Source organism: Cervus canadensis, chromosome 2 (genome assembly GCF_019320065.1).
Source record: "Cervus canadensis isolate Bull #8, Minnesota chromosome 2, ASM1932006v1, whole genome shotgun sequence".
NCBI classification, from domain to species: Eukaryota; Metazoa; Chordata; class Mammalia; order Artiodactyla; family Cervidae; genus Cervus; species Cervus canadensis.
Window position 1 is genome coordinate 7,735,310 of NC_057387.1, and position 19,814 is coordinate 7,755,123.

Below are 19,814 nucleotides of genomic sequence, written 5' to 3' on the forward strand. Positions count from 1 at the left end.
AAATAATGTACCCTGCAGCCCTTTCCCCTTTTGCTTTCTTCTGGCTTGGGCAAAGGGCATCATAGGTGAGAGTGAAGTGATTCGGTATCAATGCCTTTCTTCTTTTTCTTTCCCCATCCTCTACCCTCACGCCCACTCCCACACTTGGGAGCAGGGGCTGGGGCGTGCACTGGGTGTTGCACTTTTCTTTAGGTAGGGAGGCGTGTTGAATAAGCCAGGAGGCCTAGAGCTGGAGCCTAGTCCAGCTGGTACAATACCACCTCCCCTTTCAGCTCCGAAAAGAGAGATTCAGACACAGACTTTATGATTATTATATTTTTTTCAATGCCAGTGCTGCTCAGCCCTCAGCATAACTTCAGTTTTCATGGAATAAACAGTGACTATATTAAATTCCACCTTTCTGAAACTGAAATCTGAGCTCAGGTGAAAGTTTCTTCTTTTCCAAGAAGCTGAGCCTGTGTTCCATCAAGAGACAAGGTTCTCCAAGTGAGGGGAGCTGCGCCTGGGTCCTGCCTACAAGTCACAACACCACCAGCTCGTAATGGAGGTCTCAGTGGACAGAAGTCAAAAGTCAAGACAGTGGGTGACCCAGATTGCCGTAGAGGTCAGGCCTGCGGTGCTGGAACACAGGCAATTGTTTGCGCAACTGCTGCAGATAGTTGAGGTCAATTCGGGCAAGGCAGAGGCCTGGTCCTTCAGAGCAGCGGGCCACCACTGTTCCCCAGGGATCTACCACCATGCTGTGGCCATAGCTTGCTCTCTTCTCATGGTGGCGTCCACACTGTGCTGCCGCCACCACGTAGCACTGGGTTTCAATGGCACGGGCCCGCAGCAGCACCTAGGGATGGAGGAGGTAGGTGTCCACTTAAGTACACGCAGCAGCTGGTAGGCAAGTGGTAAGCCATGGACAATACAGCCCAATCTACCCATTGTGACCATTCTGATAATTGCCCTGTGAATGATTTACTGCTCTGAGAGGCAACAATCTGGGGAAATGAATTTTCCCAGTAGGTGGGAAGGAGAAAGAAAATCTTTTAACTGGTAGAACCAAGGAAGGAGAGTGAAGTAAGAAAAGGCCCTTAGGTTCTGAAGAAGTATTCTCTTACCTCCCAATGGGCTGGACCTGTGACAGATCCAAAAGCCGAAGGGTAGGTAAGTATTTCTGCTCCAGCCTGAACCAATGCCAGAGAGAGTTCAGGGAACCGCATGTCATAGCAGACAGCTAGACCAATCTGGAATGAAACACAGCCTATTTAGCCCCCCTGCCTGCATGTCACAGCATTTGGTCATAACCCCGCCACCCCACTCAGAGCTTTCTGTCCTCTACCCCCACTTTAAAGTATTCCTGTTCCCTTCCCTCTTGTTCCTCTCCTACCCTCGTCCTTTCACAATGCCCACCTTGCCTGCTGGTGTGCTGATAGGAGACTTAAGACTGGGCCCAGGTATGGTAGAGTTGCTTTCACGCATAGGCCCCTGTCCTGGAATCTCTACATCACACAGATGCGTCTTCCTGTAGGTGGCCACTACTGACCCTAGAGTAAGAGGGAGAAAGAATACTAGGGCACCAGCATCTAGAAAGCCAGCTTAGATCCTCTCCTCCCAGAGAGGACATAGCTTATAGGCTAGGAACAGAAGTACAAATACCCCCCAAAACCCCCTGGCCAAGGAAACAGTTGAGAAAACAGAATTCTAGAGAATCTTAGGTAGAATTGCCTGAGGAGGCAGGCTAAAGAGTCTCACCCATGTTGTTCAGAATCACATGACAGTTGTAGATTTTCTGAGTCTGCTCCCAGTCCTGGCCACGCTCATGGAAACCACCCAAGGACAGCCAGAGTCCACATTCCCTGAGGGGGAGGGGACACTGACAACTCTTCTCAAGGTTCTACCCTCATGTCTGGCAATCCTAGGACATCACTCAGAAAGAAACTACCTCTCCCTCCCACTTGATACCTGGCAAGCTGGGTATATTCTTCCAAAAGTTTCCCACCCAGTGGCTCAGACAGGCGTAGTGTCTCTGCAGGGTCCCGTGCAATGAAGTCAAAGGCCTCAGGCAGGAAAGCCAGGCAAGCGCCCAGTCTGGCAGCCTCCCGAATCAGCTCAGCACACGTTTTAAAGTTCTGCTCCTTGTCTGGGGTCGATGTTACCTGGCACACAGCCACCAGGGGCAGTTCCCAGGAAGAAGATGAGACGGCCATGGTTCTGAGTCTGTAAATGGCATAGGCAGGCCTCAGACTGACTAGCATGGAGAAACCGAAGTTTAAGGATAAGAGGCTAGAATCTGGAGACAGGAGAGCTAGACTTTCATTTTACTCTTACAGGGCACAATGACCCATGGCATAATGACCCACTAATCAAATATTTCTGTGGATGGTTGGTGCCCCAGTGTTTCCCACCATCCATACATTTAACAAACATTTACTGAGCATCTATTATGTGCCAGGCAACTGAGCACAACAAAACATGTTACCTGGGTGGAGCACAAAGTACTGAAAATCGAGGTATCCGGAGTCCAGGACACGAAAGAAGGGACAGGAGTTGGTGAGGAGGCCTGATGATGAAGCCCAGCCTGAAGAAAGTGAGAAATCAGGACACCAACCCCACTCTCAAGCAATAAGTTCCTAAGATCCCCTGACTTCTCTCTTCATACTGTGAGGCTGAATCAGGACCCTCCCTGTAAAACCTCCCAAATCGTCAAAACATTCTTTATCATAGGTAATTATGGGCTACCGGAAGAGATCATAAAGTGGGAAGATGGAGGAAAGGCCTTTGATCTCACATTAAATTAAAGCCTATTTCCTCAGACAAATGTTTCCGCAGTTCAAAAGTCATCTCCGAGATACTTCCTTGGTCTTCCCAGCTTCTCTTCCTGACTGTGCACCTGCAGTCAGTTTTATTGACGCAAAGCATATTTCCCCACCAGACTCTCTGAGGGGAAGCTCACCCTCCCTCGTTTCTCACCGCCCAGTGGTGGGCAGGGGGGCACTGGCACCCAGATCCCGACCAGCGCCCTACTCTCCAGTTAACCCTTTCTTTCCCGCGCTTCCCAGGGGCAGCGTCTCTGTTGCACAAGTTAAAGCACCGCAGGTGGAATTCATCGGGGTGGGGGGGATAGGTAGAAGGTCCTACATTAAGATATGGCCAAAATCATCCGCGGCATCCGAACCAAACTGCGGCCGGGAGGTGGAGGTGCCAGGGGAGAGTGGGCGGTAACTCCGAGACCGGACGTGACGCAGGGCAGGGGGGTGCTGAGCCGCGAAGGCCGGAAGCCTAGCAGGCGGTGAAGATGGCGGAGAACGGCGGTCGCGCCGGCAAGAGCAGCGGGAGCGGCACGGGGAAGGGGGCGGTGTCCGCAGAGCAGGTGAGGACCAGGGAACGTGAAGTAGGGCAAGCTGGCTGGGTCCAGAGTCGTTGTGAGAGGAGGGGGGAAAGCCTGTGGCTGTGCAGACCTTTACTCCAGTCCCACATTTGCGTGGCCATCCAGAGAGGGGAGGGTCCTTGGAGGAGCCAGCCGAGCCCCCGGGGAGAGAGTAGGCGGATTGGTAGGTGAGGGCCACGCCCCCTCGGAGGGTTGGGTGAGCCTGGGCGAGAGAACCTCTCGGGGAAGCAGGGGCTGCGAGGATGCGCAGGTCTGAGGAAAAATGGCTGGCCACTTTCCCCACTTTCCCCCCGCACCTTGGAACAGGATATGGCTAGGTGAGGCAGGTCATGACGAGTCTAGGGGATTAGTCGATGGACTGGTAGTGTAGTCTGTTACTTGACCCTGAAGCCACGCTGAAAATCGTCATCACTGCAGAGCCACGTGACTCACATGCTCGAACAGTCTAGTGTTTCATACTGTTTTGAGAGTCATTACTGGATTGAATTTAGACACCAGAAATCCCTTACTGAAAATTCGAGCATACATTTCTCCCAGTGCCTAGCACCGGGAAACGTTTGATAAATTAATCAGAAAGCCGTTTGTTGCTTGGGAACCGTGGTTTGCTGATAGTGGGGCTAGTGTTTATTATGGGTGGGAAGAAATCCGTGTAATAGGAAAACGTAATTAAAACAATAGCTGTTTTAATTATAGGTTCTTTTATCAGTTATTTGTTGAACAGTTACTATAGGCAGAGGTATTCAGCATAAAGAGTTTTAAAACTGACTCCTGCAATCAAAGAGCTTTCAGTCTGGTGAGAAAAATAAGACATACACAAAATGCTATTGTGAGGCAGAAGTATATGTATGAGAGATATAGATATGAAGTGTTATGGAATTTTGGGGGAGGGGAGAAGAGTTTTTAGACAACATATACAAAGTGTTTTGCACAGTGATATAAGACAAAATATACCATGTGTTTCAGTTCAGTTCAGTCGCTCAGTTGTGTGACTCTTTGCGACCCCATGGACTGCAGCATGCCAGGTCTCCCTGTCCATCACCAACTCCCGAAGTTTACTCAAACTCCTGTCCATTGAGTCGGTAATGTCATCCAACCATCTCATCCTCTGTCATCCCCTTCTCCTCCTGCCTTCAATCTTTCCCAGCATCAGGGTCTTTTCAAATGAGTCAGCTCTTTGCATCAGGTGGCCAAAGTACCTGATGTGCATAATAAATGTTAATTATTTTGTTTTGTAAAAAAGATCATCTTTCAGCTCAGTTCTAAAGGATGAGAGAAGTTAGTCAAGCAAAGAAGGAACTGGAGGATTTTCTAGGTAGAAGGAATAATGTGTTTAAAAACACTGTGGCGTGAAACTTCCTGATATGTTTGGGATGCAGATGCACTTAAAGTTTGGAATGGATTACTGCAAGACTTGAAAGTGGAGAAAAGGGGACAAAAGAGGACTCTTGGATGTCCTTCAGGTTTCTGTCTTTGATGGTGCCTTTAGGGAATGTAGGAAGATGGACAGGTTTGGGGAGAAAATAAGTTTGAATTTGAATTTCTTGTGGGACATATAGGTAGAGACATTTAGTAGATAGTTTGATTCATAATGTCAGGTTACAGAAAGAAATCTGAATTGGAGATACAGAGAATTATACGTTTATGAATGGTAGGCAAAGCCATGGTTGTGGGTGAAATCACCTAAGGTTTGGACAGAAAGTGAAAAAAGAAGTAGAACAGAATGAAACCAGTTTTAAGGGATGATAGAGGAAAAGAGACCGTCAAAACAGACTGAAGAATTGTGGTAATTGAATTCTGAGGCTGTTCCTTAACATTCTCTGACCTTTGTTTGTGTTCCAGAGAGAACACTGGGTAAAAAACATTTATCACTGCTTCAAATCCCAGCTGCATAGACAAGATGAGGCAAGTGGCACATTGTGCTGGGCACGTTACTTGTTTATCTTCTGTTATTTAATTACTGCCATTTGAAGGAGCAGTGTTGTCCTCAGAATGTTTGAGTTTCAGAGGCTTTCACTTACTCAGACTGGGAGAGTTTTTAATTGAGGGACTTGAGAATCAGACAGACTTATTTCTTTCTGCTTATACTATGATCCTGTTAGAGATATTTGAGCTGAGCCTGAAGGATTGGATAAATTTGAACAGATGGCAGTAGAAACAGAATATAGACAATAGGGTAAGAGGAGAGCTAGAGAAAGCATAGGTTGACATGAAGTGCAGTGACTACTTTGTTTAGCTAAATCATGAGTTATAAGTTAGAAAGGTATAGTCCTTAAAGTATACTGAGTCTTTGCATGGCAAAGAATTCAGGACTTTTTAATGTAAGCAGTGAGGGACTCATAGAAGGATATATGTTATACCATTCATTTTTTTCTTATTACATAAAATAATACATATTCATTGTAGAAAACACAAGAAAAAGTACAAGATAAGAAATAAATTACCCATGGCCCTACTATCCAGAGATAACTATTTTTACCATTTTGAAATGTATCCTTTGAGAGAGGTTTTTCCCCCTCTTTTATGTTTTTGTACATGTGTATTTTACACATTTACGTCTTTAATTTTATATAGTATTCTAAATACAGTTATTTGCTATTTCATAATCTGCTTTTAAGTTTAATACTATATCATGAATATTTTTCTGTGTCATCCAAGTGCTGCTGCTAAGTCGCTTCAGTCTCTGTGCGACCCCAAAGACGGGAGCCCACCAGACTCCCTGGTCCCTGGGACTCTCCAGGCAAGAACACTGGAGTGGATTGCCATTTCCTTCTCCAGTGCATTAAAGTGAAAAGGGAAAGTGAAGTTGCTCAGTTGTGTCTGACTCTTATCGACCCCATGGACTGCAGCCTACCAGGCTCCTCCGTCCATGGGATTTTCCAGGCAAGAGTACTGGAGTGGGGTGCCATTGCCTTCTCTGCATCCAAGTGCTAGAAGAATTAAATTAGCAACAATGTATAGGATGGATTTGGAGAGTCCAAAAATGGGGAGATAATCTAAAAGACTGTTGCAGTATCTCAGACAAGAGGTAATGAGGCCTTCAATTGGCAGGATCAATGTCAGTAAGTCTAAGAAAAATTGCTGAGGTAGAGACAGTAAATTTGGCAGTTGATGGGATAAGGGTGTGTTCAAAGAGGAAACCAGGGTTTCCTACCAGGCTAGAGTTGTGTCATTAGCAGAAAGAGGGGAGACAAGAAGAGGAGCAGTTTAAAATGGAGTAAAAGGACCTCCCTGCTGATCCAGTGGTTAAGACTCTGAGCTTCCAATGCAGGGCGTGCGGGTTTGAACCCTGGTCAGCGAACTAGGATCCCACATGCTGTGTGAGTTGCCAAAAAAGGAAAAAAAAAAAAAAGGAGTAAAAGAAAGTTCAGAGTTTCGGGTATCTATAGGACATTTAGGTGGAGCTGTTTTATAATAATAGCAGGTACTGTTTATTGGCAATCTGTTCTATGTTGGATAATGTCCTAAGTCCTTGATGTAATTAATGAATCCTCACTACATTGTATGAGATAGATACCTCCAATTTTTTTGGTGAAAAAACTTGATTCAAAAAAGACATAACTTGGGAATTCTCTGACGGTCCAGTGGTTAGGACTTGGTGCTCTCCCTGCCGTGGCCCAGGTTCGATGCCTGGTCAGGGAACTAAGATTCCACAAGCCTCATGGCATGGTCCAACATTTAAATAAATAAAGTGAATTGGGAGGTGAGGAAGTAGAGGCAGTGAGTATAGACTGGTCCTAAAAACTTTGATGAAGAGAAAGGATGAGAATCATCATTTGATAAGCTCAGAGAAATTTTTAGAGTTGAATATGCTTGCCTGGAGAATCCCCATGGACAGAGGCACCTGGCAGGCTATAGTCCAGGGAATCACAGAGAGTCGGACGTGACTGCAGATAAGCACACAGCACATGTTAGTCAGAAAAGGGGGCACTGAACTAAAAAGAAGATATTAAGTGCAGTGACAGCCCGGAAAATGCTTTTCCAGATGCGTCCAGTCATAATTCTCTACCCCTTTCATTCTTCCATTAAACCCAGTAAGAGTAAACACCATGTAGATAAGACCTTTGGGTGATAAATATAATGATTATAGATCTTCCCCTTATCAAAACTATATGGTATCAAACAAAAAAGAAAGAAAACAAAAATAAATCAAATGGAAATAGTTTGACTCATTAAGAGATGATTATGTGACAAGCTAGGAATAATACATTAATAGAAAATGAATTCTTAGAGTTAGACAGACCATGGTAAAAGTACCAGTCCTGCAGTCCACTGTGTTATTTTATCCACCCCCACATTCCACCAGCCTTGGTTTCATGATTTGTATTTTACGGAGGTACATGTCTTATAATGTTTTTTGTTGCTTTTGTTGTTTGTTTTAGAATTAAATGAAATAAAGAGTCCAGCAAAGTACCAGGCACATAATAGTGCACCCTTTCTGTGCAAACTGTGGTGGAAGGAAGGCAGGTTATTGTAGGACTATAAAAGATGCAGGTATTTTAAAAGAAGTTATATTTACATATTTTACATTTTCAAAGAAGATAATAAAGTTTAGAGATAGGCAGTATGATGGAAAATAAAGAACATAGTATGTGAAAATAGAAAAAGTTTTCTATCAAAAAGTGTAAGAAATTGATAGGTGCTTATATGTGAGTGCATGCAAATAGTTAGTATGGGCCTAGGGGTGGCAGGAGCCGCTTCCAGGAAGAATCTGTTGGAACGTGAAGAACGAATCAGTCAGGCAGAGAAAAGTGCGATGAGGAAGGTTCGGGTAAGTGTGCTAGGTAGGCTGTGGATTTTCTGCAAATGCCTGAAGGTGAATGACAGGGGAATTGCAAGTGGTTCTGCTGGGCCATGGGCTTCCCAGGTGGCCCAGACAGTGAAGAGTCTGCCTGCAGTACGGGAGGCCTGATGGTGCTGAGTGTAAGAGGTGGGAGAAGAACTGGTTGCAAGAAGTCAGCAAGGACCAGGTCTATAGGACCTTTTTCCTGCTGTCTTCAGGAGTTTGGATTTTATCCCGTGAGCAGTGGGAATAATTGAAGGTTTAGGCATAGGATGGTTAGATTTAAATTTAAGGTTACTTGTGCTGAAGTGTGGGAAATGGATTGAAGGAGGCAAGTGTGGAACTCACCCAGGAGGCTCCATAGTACAGGTGAGAGATGATAGTGGATGGATTTGAGGTATTCAGTAGATAGATATGATTTAGAAGTTAATTAATTGAGGGTGGATAGTGAGTTGAGGATGATTCCAAGGCTTCTGGAATTAAGATCTCTTCCTGCTCTAAAAATTACTAAATTAACACAGGTAATATAAGCTACCATTAGGTACAATCATGACATTGCTGGTAGCACTGAGAAGTCATCTGGTCATCCTGGAGAAGTTTATAGCAACAAACAGTAGAAACTGTAATAATGTTAATACCCTTTTGACTCAGTCTTACTTGGGGGAATGTGATTCAAGAGAAATGACTGTAAAGTTTTTGCACTGTTTGTCCAGATATGTAAAATCAACGCTGTTTATTACAGAAAAATTGGAAATAACCTAAATGTCCCAATAAGAGAAGAATGGTTAGATGGTTTATGTATTGAAAAAAAGTATCAATAAGGTTTAAATGCTGTATAGCCCTCACAAATTAGAAGGGCTAATTTGTCCTGTAGGACAACCAAAAGGGCTAACCATGTCCTGTAGGTGAATACATAAAATGTCACACACACATATATACACACACAGGAGAATATTATTCACCTATAAAAAAGAAGGAAATTCTATTTGTGACAAAATGAATGAACCCTGAAGGTATTATGTTCAATGAAAATAAGTCAAAGAAAAACAAATACTTAATGATCTCATTTATATGTGGAATAAAAAAAACAAAATTGAACTCATAGAAACAGAGTAGATTGGTGCTTTGGAGCGGGAAGAGGGGGACTGAGTGAAGCAGGGTCAAAAGATAACAAAATTGGAGTTATAACATGAATAAGTTCTGGGGATCTAATTATAGCATGACGGCTATGATTAACGATACTATGTTGTATACTTGAAAGTTACTATGAGCAGAAGTCTTAAAAGTTCTAATCACAAAAGTAACTGAGGTGATGGATATATTAACTAATATTATTGTGCTAATTGTTTCCAAATATATATATAAAATCCTAATGTTATATACCTTAAACTTACACAATGCTCTAGGTCAGTTATCTTTGTTTTTGGCAGCACTGTGCGTCATGTGGGAGCTTAGTTCCCCAAACAGGGGTCAAACCCAGGACCCATGCAGTGGAAGCTGAGTCCTAACCACTGGTTTGCCAGGGAAGTCCCCTATCAATTATATCTGAAGAAAACTGGGAACAAACAAACAAAAAAAGATGTCCTCTGTAAAATTATTTATACAGGCCAGTTATGAGAATGTGAGGGCTCTGTATAGTTGTGAGGCTTGACGTTACTTTAGAATAGGAGCAGCAGGGACTTCCCTGTGACCCAGTGGCTTGGACTCTGCCTTTGCACTACAGGGGTTGTGGGTTCGATTCCTGATCAGAAACTGATCCTGCTGCACCTCACGGCCAAAAAAAAGGAAAAAGAGTTGGTATTTTAGTTGGATTCTTTTTCAGGAGGAGTATTTATGTGTGAGATGATTTAATAGGGCTGAGGGAGTCAATAGTGACCTGGCCATCTCTGCTTATTATAGGGTTGTTAGATATAGGGTTGAAATATAGCATTGTTAATCAGCAAGAGTGTTTGAGGAAAAGTTGGAATTTAAAAAAACTTCTTTGCCTTTAGTGGTGTTAAACTGGTGTTGAAAAGTAGATTCCTACTAATTTTTTTTTCCTACTAATTATTATACCAAAGAAAATAATTTCAGGTCTCAGAAATTTTAGACATTTAAGCTGATTTCATTAATGTATGTTAAATACAACATATAGCCAGAAGAATGGATGTCATTCAGATGCTAGGGGGGCATCTGGAATCTAGCTTAGTTGTGGAATTTTCTTAGATGAAAGTATTTTGATGTAAAATTGACAGTGGAGAAAATGCTAATTATAAATGGAATAGTTTTGATGTAGGTAATGAAGGTGAAGGAAAAACAGCTTGTAGATGAGTGAGGTTTCCGATGCATCTGCTGAAAGGAGTGGATGAAGCAGACTGAGATGAAAGGATGATGGTTGGGAGAAGGAAACAAGCTGCTGGAATGACAAGTTCCTGGTCAAATTTATTCCTTCATTCATTGGGCAGTAGAAGGGATGCAGAGGTGGTACAGGACAGCATGATATTAGCTGTATATGAATCTTGCAGAGAGAGAGCTAGAAATAAGGGATCCTAGTAAAGATGAGGTGCTTAGTCATCGATGGCAGTGAGAATGGAGATGATGGAAGTGACCATGAGAGATTTGGTAATGGTTTGAATGAATGGGCCTGTTGCTTTCAGCTGACCGTGAGGGTCCAAGGGACACTCCCTTTGGAGAGAGGTCATGATGTTAATTAATGTACTTCACTGCTTACAAAACTGTTCCACATTAATTCATTCATGTGATACAACAGCCCTATGAAGTAGGTATTATCTGCATATCACAGGTAAGAAAACTAAAGCTCAGAGAGATTAACCGAGTGGTTTTCAGTTCTGCCTGCACATCAGAATTTCATGGGAGATCTTTTCTGAAATACTGAGGCCTGGAGCCTCACTCCCAGTGATTGTGTAATTGTTCTGAGGTTCCACTATTCATGTTTTATTTATTTTTTATTTTTTTTAGCTCTACCACTTTATTGCTACCAGCCCATCTCCCTCCACCCTCGTGCACACATGCTCAGTCATGTAACCCCATGGACTGCAGCCCGCCAGGCTCCTCTGTCCATGGACTTTTCCAGGCAAGAATACTGGAGTGGGTTGCCATTTCCTTCTCCATCATGTTTTAAAACTGATCCCTTGATCCTAACTTGTAGCCAGGGTTAAACGAATAGGGTTAAAAGTCTGTCACAGTTCATAAAACCAGTATGTGACAGAGACAAAACTTGAAACCTAGTCTTTTGTCTTTCATCTGATATTTCTTTCCAAATACAGTCATCAGAGCGCTATACTAGATATGTTGCTGGTGGTGGTATTAGTACCCAGGCTGACTTTCAGTCTGTTTTAATTCTCTGCTCAGTTTCTGGGGAAGAAGCAGCTGGTGGTAATCATTTCTCTGGGCCTTTAAGTATGTTATTATGCTTCTTTTGCACCACTACCCACCCCACCATCACCCCCAATTTCTCATCTTTAGGCTTCAGTTAAGGCATTCTCTCTCAGGAAACCTATTATCAGTTAGGATTTACAGGCTGCAGGTATCGGCTTTGGGCCACTTATTTTTTTTTTAAAGGACTGTTTTAGAAGGACGGTGGTAGAACTGAACACAGTGAACACAGAATTGAACACAGTGAAAAGAAACAATCATCTAGGCCACGCAAAGTTCAAGAAGCAGGGCAGCTTCAGGGATTTCAGGAAAGGAATAGAGGATAATCTTGACAGGACGACTGTCAGCGTTGGGGTTTCTCTGGTGGCTCAGGTGGTAAAGAATTTGTCTGCAGTGCAGGAGACACAGGAAATGGTGGTTCGATACCTGGGTCGGAAAGATTCCCTGAAGGAGGAAATGGCAACCCACTCCAGTATTCTTGCCTGGAAAATCTCACAGACAGAAGACCCTGGTGAGCTACCGTCCATAAGGTCACAAAATGTCAGAGATGATTGAATACTCACATTGGTGTCTTAGCTCCAGCTGCATTTTGTACCTGTTTGTCTCTCCTGTAGAGAGACTCTAGTATAGAATAGGTTACTGTCCTGTGGTCAAGGAGCAAGGGTCCTGTAATTAGTAGCCCACAAGAACCCCAGTGAATTAGGAGGGGCAGTTCCCTAACGAGAGGGATGCTGCGCAGACCCAAACAAGTATTACTACAAAGCCTTTCCTTTACCTGCAAGTGTAAGCTCCCCGGTAGGTGCTCCAGTAGCTCTCCACCTCCGTTCTTATTTAACAAATGCCTAGTCCTCACCAAACCAAGTTGCAAGATGGTCTAGCCCCCTGGCTGGCACTCAGTGTTGGTTGACTGGAGTTCCAGACAGACATGTTACAATTGCAGACTGTGTTCTACTCCTTTTGCCAGGTAGGTGCCCACTACTGCGTCTCTGTAAAGCCTGCCATGCTGTGTTGTATGTTGTTGTTGTTCAGCGGCTAAATCATGTCCAGCTCTTTGCGACACCATGGACTCCAGAGTGCCAGGCTTCTCTGTCCTCTACTGTCTCCTGGAGTTTGCTCAGATTAATTTTCATCGAGTTGGTGACGCTATCTAACCATCTCATCCTCTGCCGTCCTCTTCTCCTTTTGCCCTCAGTCTTTCCTAGTGTCAGGGTCTTTTCCAGTGAGTCGGTTGTATGTTGGCCCTTTGCCATTTCCACTGTCCCCTCTCTCACCTTATCTCTTTTTCATCTTTTTAGGTAATTGCTGGCTTCAACCGTCTTAGGCAGGAACAGCGGGGCCTGGCATCCAAAGCAGCAGAGCTGGAGATGGAGTTGAATGAGCACAGGTGAGAAGCAAACAGTAGGAGAGGTGGATGGGCCACTTTGTACGAGCGTTGCCGCAGAGTGGGACTGAATTCTCAGACCCTGCTTTGTCCTCCTACCTCAGCCTAGTGATTGATACTCTGAAGGAGGTGGATGAAACCCGCAAGTGCTACCGCATGGTTGGAGGGGTGCTGGTGGAGCGGACCGTCAAAGAGGTGCTGCCTGCCTTGGAGAACAACAAGGAGCAGGTGAGCAAGAATCCCCGTATAGATGCTCTGAGCAACCAAGGCGTAAGAAAGGGGAGGCTGGGGCTTTCGAGAACGTGGGGAGGAAAGTGTGGGTAGGGACTCACATTGAAGACAGCATAAATAGCCTGTTGGCCTATGCTCTTTATGTTATGCTAAGTCTTAACTCCTTAGACAAAGGAGTTGGTGACTGTGCCTCTCACCATGGGTTCTGTGACCTGGCTGAGTTGGGAGAAGGAAGGTGGTTAGAGTGGGGTTTTTAACAGTGTAGTCCATGGGTACCTGCATCCAGATCACCTAGAGGACTAATTTAAATGCAGCTTCCCAGACCCTCTCCTGTACCCACTGATTCAAAACTGCTGGGGATGGGAGCCACAAAATGCATTTTAAAAATAATCAGCCCAGGTGATTCTTATGTATACTGAAGTTTTTAAACCATTGTTTTAAATAATACTGTTTTAAGGAATACTTTTAAGTGTCTGGGCTCTACTATTAATATTTGGTTGAAGATAAGGTTAGAGGTATCATCTGTCCTTCACTTCTCCCAACCATTGTGCATAACAGATGGGGGAAGGGAGTCCTGAAATCCTTACATAATTCCTGTCGCTTGCCCTCTAGATACAGAAGATCATTGAGACACTGACACAACAGCTTCAGGCAAAGGGAAAAGAACTAAATGAATTTCGGGAAAAGCACAACATTCGTCTCATGGGGGAAGACGAGAAGCCAGCAGCCAAGGAAAACTCAGAAGGCGCTGGGGCTAAGGCCAGCTCAGCTGGCGTGTTGGTCTCCTAGAAACCAAAGCCTTTGCATTGTTTTCTACCCTGATTCCCACTTCTAATTTCTCTTTATTGTTATTATTATTTTCTCTGCTATTGTAATATTTTTTTGTTAATTAAATGTTTTGGTCAGAATGCTTAGCTCTAGCCTGAACCTTTCACCCAATATGAGGGGTAGAATTTGCATGGGGCATGGATAAGCATACGATTTGTGGTTTTGGTTCTATCAAGTTAATGGCTCACAGTGTCAGACTAGGTCTTATATTTTATCCTTTCCTTTACAAATAAAGATGCATCTCCTTATTTACTTCCCTCCCCACCAAAAGATTCAGAGACAGTGTTGACTCAGGTTAAAATTTAATCAGCATTTGAAATGAGAGAGATAGCTCTGTGATAATGCTTTGAGTTTGCAACAAAACAGAGGCTTGGCAGTGTATCTTGGCACTATTCTTTAGATAAAGAGGTCTAGAATGCAAACCTGTGGACTAGCTGTCCTGCCATCCTCACCAAAACCCCCAACCAGGTAGAGCTGATCATTCCAAAGGCAGGTGCGATGGCCCACGCGTTTTAGTCCATGGTCGGCACAGGGGAAGTGGAACCACAGAGAAGGAGACTTTCCTGTTGGGTAAGGGCAGAGGGTGGTTATTGAGGCAATAGCACTTTGGCCCCCATGGGGCTCTCAAGAAGACCAAAGGCTTGCTCATTGTTTTTCTCCTCCCATGATTTGCAGGCCTCTCCAAAATTTAATATTCTGTGTATTCCTTTAAGTTGTCGACTAATTCTTCCTCCTCCCTAACCCTCTACTCCGTTCTTTTTCTCTCTGTAGTCTTCACGTTCTCCTGTCTTCCCACCTTTCCCCCTTCTCAACCATTAAGCTGGCTCTCACGGGTATCATAGATGTAGAGGTCATTGCAGATGGTGTCTCTGGCTCTGGTCAAAGTTTCTCCACCGAACAGGACAGCAAAGGGCCCAACCACAGAACATGAGTGATGGCGTAGTCCTCGAGGCCCCTGCCGGGACCCCTGCCCGCTGCTCACGAGCTTTGAAAGCTTTTCCATCAAATGTGGGGCAACAGGTGGTTCCTCCTTGAGGGAGAAAGAAGGGACTGTCTGGAGGGATTTGGGCATCCAGAGTTTAGTCGCGTTCTACCCTTAACGAGATGTGAGTAGACAATACCTTAATCTTCCCATGACTCCAATGCCCAGCTACCTCTGGTTCAGCTGAGTTGCAACCCCCAAAGAGTAATAGCTGGTGACCCGGGTGGGGCCCAGGACTTTGGAGCAAAGCAGCACAGTGACCGGAGCGTGAAACAGTGTGGCAGCCTTCTTCCTTATAGCTGTGAAATTCAGGCCTGAGTTGGGTTTTCTGGAAAATTTAAGTGCTGTATACTGCCTTTTCCCCATTCCCCTCGCCAACGATAGAAGGGAGACATGGGAAAGGGCCACATGTAGTTCAGTTGAGATGAAGGGTAATACTGAAAGAGAGTAAAACTCTTTTAGACATGGAAGGTTCCCAGGGAAGAATGGTGCTAGGGTGCGGATATTAGATAAATTGCCTGCGAATCTGTTTTTCTAGAGTGCAGGTGAAGGAAGGGTGAAAATTTTAGGGCAGGGGAAGGTCATACCAATAGGTGCGGGCGCCAGGGTCCAGCCTTAACGTGTAGATGCTTCCGTAACGACGCTGAGTGCGGGTTCCGCCCTCCCGGCCTGCTACCCGCAGCTCTCGGTCGGAGATTCGGGTACAAGTGTGACTACTGAGGCCGGCAGGGGGGCAGCTGCCGGAGCCGGCGGTCCACGCCTCCCACACACCGCGGTCCGTGTCCAAAGCGGTCACAGTGGCCAAGCGGCGCGACCCGTCCCAGCCGCCCACCACGCAGAGCCAGCGCCCGCCCACCGGCACCGCATCGTGGTGGCTGCGCCTCGGGCCGCCCCGTGCTGCCACCCGCACGACCTGGCCCCCAGCCGGGTCGAAGACCACCGTTTCACCGCTCGGCTGTCTCGCTCCTCCAGCTAGGAGCCCCCCCACCAGATAGAACCGTCCCCGCAGTTCAGTGCATGAATGAAAGGCCCGCGCCAGCAGCGGGTCCCGCGCCACCGGCCGCCAGGTCCAGCCCGAGCCCCGCGCCTCACCCACAGGCCCCGCCATGGGACCCGGTAGAGGCGAGCTGCGGGGCCGGCGGCCTGGAGCCCCGCTATATGGGGGCCCAAGCTTCTCCGGAACCACCCCTACCGGAAGCCCCTCCAGGTCCCCACCTCAAGGCACCAGCTCGCACCGCCGTCACCCCGCAACCACGGCCGCGGCTGCAGCACGACGCTGCAAATTGAAGGTCGCAAAGCACTGGTTACCGTGGAGACAGGAGACTGGGGAGCTACCGGGAAGCAGTGTTGTCACCATGGCAACAGGAGCTGTGCTAGGTCAATAAAAATGATGAGTGTTGAACTCAGAGCCAGTTCTTCAGAAAGACCCCTTTTGTTTAAGCTGCGAATTCACTTGGGACTACGACGTTTCAGGTGCCGGTGTTGCTCAGCAAAGATTGAGGAGGAATCATGTCCTTTTGACTTCAGCGTATTTTTTGGAGCGGGGCGTGGGGAGGGAGGAGAGGCCTGCCACTTTGCATGTGGTATCTTAGTTCCCCAACAGGGATCCAACGTTCGCCCCAGGCAGTGGAAGCCTGGCGTCTTAACCACTGGGCAGCCAGGGAAGTTCACTTTGGCATTTTTCTGATTCGTTCTGATTTCCCCAGGGATGAGTTAGGAAGAAGAGACAAAAGTCAGAGGGGAGACAGTGAAAGTAGACTAAGTACTGACCTGGGAGTCAAGAGACTTGGGTTCTGGTTCCAACTATATCCTGACTCTCAAAGTGACTAGTTTTCTCTAGGCCTCTTTCTCATTTATAAAACATTGTTGGCTAATCTCTTAGTTGTCTTGCAAACCAAACATCTGTGGTAAAGGCTTGAAGGTCTTGACTGGGTGGGACAGCCCTTTCCTCTCTGGCCACTAGAGGGTAGTAGAGCCCAGTCTCAGGGTGCTGGGGGGCGGGGTGCGCTAGGGCGAGAGCAGAGATTGGGTTGGGGTGAGGGAAGAGACCTTGAACTTTGGAGAATTTTTCACTATTGAGTCCCAGGAGGAGTAATTCCTGATTTCATCTTGTCTCACGAACTCACACAGCACAAGGAAACAGGTACTGTGGCATCTGGACTCAGAATCAAGGTCAGGGAGTTTCTCCTGATAAGATCCAGGGCAGAAGCTGCCCAGCCTTAGAAGCTGGATAGAGGTGAAGGGGGGGAGGAGTGAGAAAAACAGACTCCTGCCCCTCCCTGGTATCGGCCTTTTATTCAAGCCAGGTCCCTGAGCTGCTTCTTAACTCATCCCTGCAAGACCCAGTGAAGAATGAAGAGGTCCAGATCCACACTGACTAGTTTTAGCTACAGGTGAAAATGCAGATAGATTTCTACTTCCAGCATCACTGAGGTGGGACGGAAACAGGACTTGTGTCCGCTGGGGTTGGGCTATAAATGGGAGTGATGACTGCTTGCTTCTGCCTTTGGTTTCTGTAGCACCAGCTTGGTCCCCGTCATGTCCCAGAAACTGAGGCCTTAGAGAGTGACTCGAGCCACAGTAGGGATGCAGGTGTCATTTAGGGACAGCACAGCAGGGCTTTTCCCACTCCAGATCCTAACTCTTGGTGCTTAGAGAAAAATAGCATGAAGAGGGTATGGGCAGGAAGGTATGAGGACCTGTTCCTCACCTATACCTTTAAGCCGAGACCCAGTAGTAGCTTTGAAAGTCTCTGCCCACCCAACTATAGCTTTCCCTGATTTTGGCAAAGGGGATCCTCAGTTTTCCAGATCGTGGTTAAAAAAAAAAAAAAAATCACTACTAACATCCTTGGCTGAAATCTGAAAGTCAGTCTTTTCCCTAAGGCTTCTAACTGGCTAATCTCCCAAATGCTGGATTCAGATCTGTCCTAAGATTTCACTGAGGACTCATAAGATTTCAGTGAGGAGCTTCCTGGGGGTTGGTGCCGTTTTGCTTTAACCGTCCTGGCCTATATGCCCATTTTAGGCTCTTGCTTTTGCTTAAGTCTTTGGTGGTTCTGCCAGACTCATTTTCTGCCTCTCCTGGACAGAACAGGGAACTCCCCACCCCAGGGGCCTTTCCAGCTCCTCTCTCTCCCATCTTTCTTTTCCTTCTCCTCCCAGCTTCCACTCTGGGTCCTCAGCAGCTGGCGTCTCACTTGAACGTGCAGTCTGAACTTCACATGTTCCTTAGCTGTTCCCTGCCACTTCTGTACCTCTTCCAGTTCCACCTAGTAGCCAGAGGAGTCTGACATGTCCATTGGTAGTCCAGACATAGACCCGGGGGAGGACTCCTACCTCCCCTGGTTAGTCTGAATCAAGCCTGTATTTTGGAGGAAGAAAAGAAAAAAAAAAAAAAACAACTTGGAGAGGGAAGAAGGAGGAGAGAAGAGAGGAAGAAAATAAACCAATTTATACTTGTCTGACACACACTTGACACTCCAGGGCAGCATCTTAAGTGATGTATAATGACCCCATCAATGGTAAAAAACTGAAAGGGCATTAAGCTAAAGTGAAGGGCACCCCTGTGAGAGAACTGTGAGCAATAGGGAGAAGGGCTACCAGAGCTTCTCCTTCTCTGGACCTGCGTTCGACCTGCTAATAATATACAGGGACAACCTCTGTCCAGGAGTGGGGGGAGGGGCTGATCATCCTGAAAGTCTCAGAATCCTGATGTGACCCTATGACTTCAGTCTCCTCAGTTGGTTATTTCTGGCAAGCAAGGATCCCTGCAGCTCAGCTTTTTAGTCTCATATCTGTCCCAGCCCTAAATCTACACCCGCTTGTCTCAAACCTTCACAAAACTCTTAGTCTAGCTTCACCTTTCCATAACCCCATTTTCTGCCCCTGGAACCATCCCTGGTTCTCAGCATTGTCCAGTACACACAGAAAGCCAACAACTGGCCCCTAGGGGTCTTAGTCACACTGTCAAGACTCTCTCAATTTCCTCTACCTACATCTCCCAGGCTGTCCTATCCTTCTGGCGGCCTCTCTGGCTCTTCCTTTTTTGTCCTCTGACCTTTCTACATTTTTCCCACAATTCATTCTGGCTAGTTGATTTCCTGTCCCCATGCCTTCTTGGCCCCACTTCTGACTCTTTGCTCAGCTCAGCCAGAATAAGGACATGCGCAAACAGGACAGAGGAATGACCAGGACAAGAGACTTCAAGGGGCCAGATCTTGAGTCGTGATTGAGACGTGATTGAGATTGAGAGAAAAGCAGAACTGTAAGCAGACTTGGGGTGGAGGGGAGTGAGAATCAGGTGAGTAAGAGAATGATGGAGAGGGGGATAGGATGGGGAGGAACCTCAGCCATGGTGATACTGAGTAGGAAAGTATCAGTGGGTCATACTGAGTGGTGGAAATTGAGGGTGGAAGAGGGAAATACCTGAGTGATCCCAACAGTGGGCAAGCGGGCATCCAGAAATCTCTTTAGGTCTTTATGTCTCTGTCTCAGATTTTGTCTCAGCTTGTAGTCGCTTTGAATTAGCCCCCTTCGATAACTTGGTGTGTGTTTCTCCTTCTGTTTGTCTAAGTTTCAGCCTGTATCACTGTGCCTTGAGGTCTCTCTCACCATTTCTACTTTGTGCTTTTCTCTCTGTATCTCTGTCTTTTGTCCCCCTGCCCTCTCTCTCTGCTGAACAGAGGCAACCATCTGACTTTTCTGCAAGGAGCGCTGGAACCTTCTAGGAGTGACCAGGCTTCTCCCCTTTGGCTGTATGCTAGAAATGTAGAAACAGTTTGGGGTCCCTGGACACAGTCACAGGGTATTGATCACTGATGAGGACCTAAGTGAGCTTCAGTATATGGGGCCTGTTTAGG

General features: G+C 46.1%; 3 protein-coding genes and 1 long non-coding RNA gene across 8 annotated transcripts in view; 2 read left to right on the top strand and 2 right to left on the bottom strand.

The window, feature by feature from the left end:
* Nucleotides 1–19,814, top strand: part of LOC122430623 — a 34,771-nt gene that overhangs the window by 8,744 nt on the left and 6,213 nt on the right. The gene's annotated exons all lie outside the window — the stretch shown is intronic.
* Nucleotides 296–3,255, bottom strand: NIT1 (nitrilase 1). 5 transcript variants are annotated; one of them, XM_043451212.1, is made up of 7 exons: nt 3,127–3,255; nt 2,468–2,566; nt 1,951–2,205; nt 1,741–1,844; nt 1,399–1,532; nt 1,107–1,232; nt 296–838 (listed from the first exon to the last, which is right to left on the bottom strand). In XM_043451212.1, coding segments are annotated over exons 1-7 (987 nt in total). In that variant the 5' UTR covers nt 3,129–3,255; the 3' UTR covers nt 296–571. The 5 variants fall into 5 exon arrangements, with proteins under 5 accessions (XP_043307147.1, XP_043307167.1, XP_043307177.1 ...); XM_043451232.1 differs by lacking the exon at nt 3,127–3,255 and adding an exon at nt 2,959–3,095; XM_043451242.1 differs by lacking the exon at nt 3,127–3,255 and adding an exon at nt 2,942–2,965.
* PFDN2 (prefoldin subunit 2) lies at nt 3,215–14,057 on the top strand. The gene is made up of 4 exons (XM_043451342.1): nt 3,215–3,358; nt 12,827–12,915; nt 13,017–13,140; nt 13,756–14,057. Exons 1-4 carry the CDS (start codon nt 3,284–3,286, stop codon nt 13,930–13,932), a joined length of 465 nt encoding a protein of 154 aa, XP_043307277.1. The 5' UTR covers nt 3,215–3,283; the 3' UTR covers nt 13,933–14,057.
* On the bottom strand, nt 14,257–16,209 carry KLHDC9 (kelch domain containing 9). The gene is made up of 4 exons (XM_043451255.1): nt 15,541–16,209; nt 15,093–15,252; nt 14,803–15,001; nt 14,257–14,534 (listed from the first exon to the last, which is right to left on the bottom strand). The coding sequence occupies exons 1-4, from the start codon at nt 16,059–16,061 to the stop codon at nt 14,368–14,370; spliced, it is 1,047 nt and encodes a 348-aa protein (XP_043307190.1). The 5' UTR covers nt 16,062–16,209; the 3' UTR covers nt 14,257–14,367.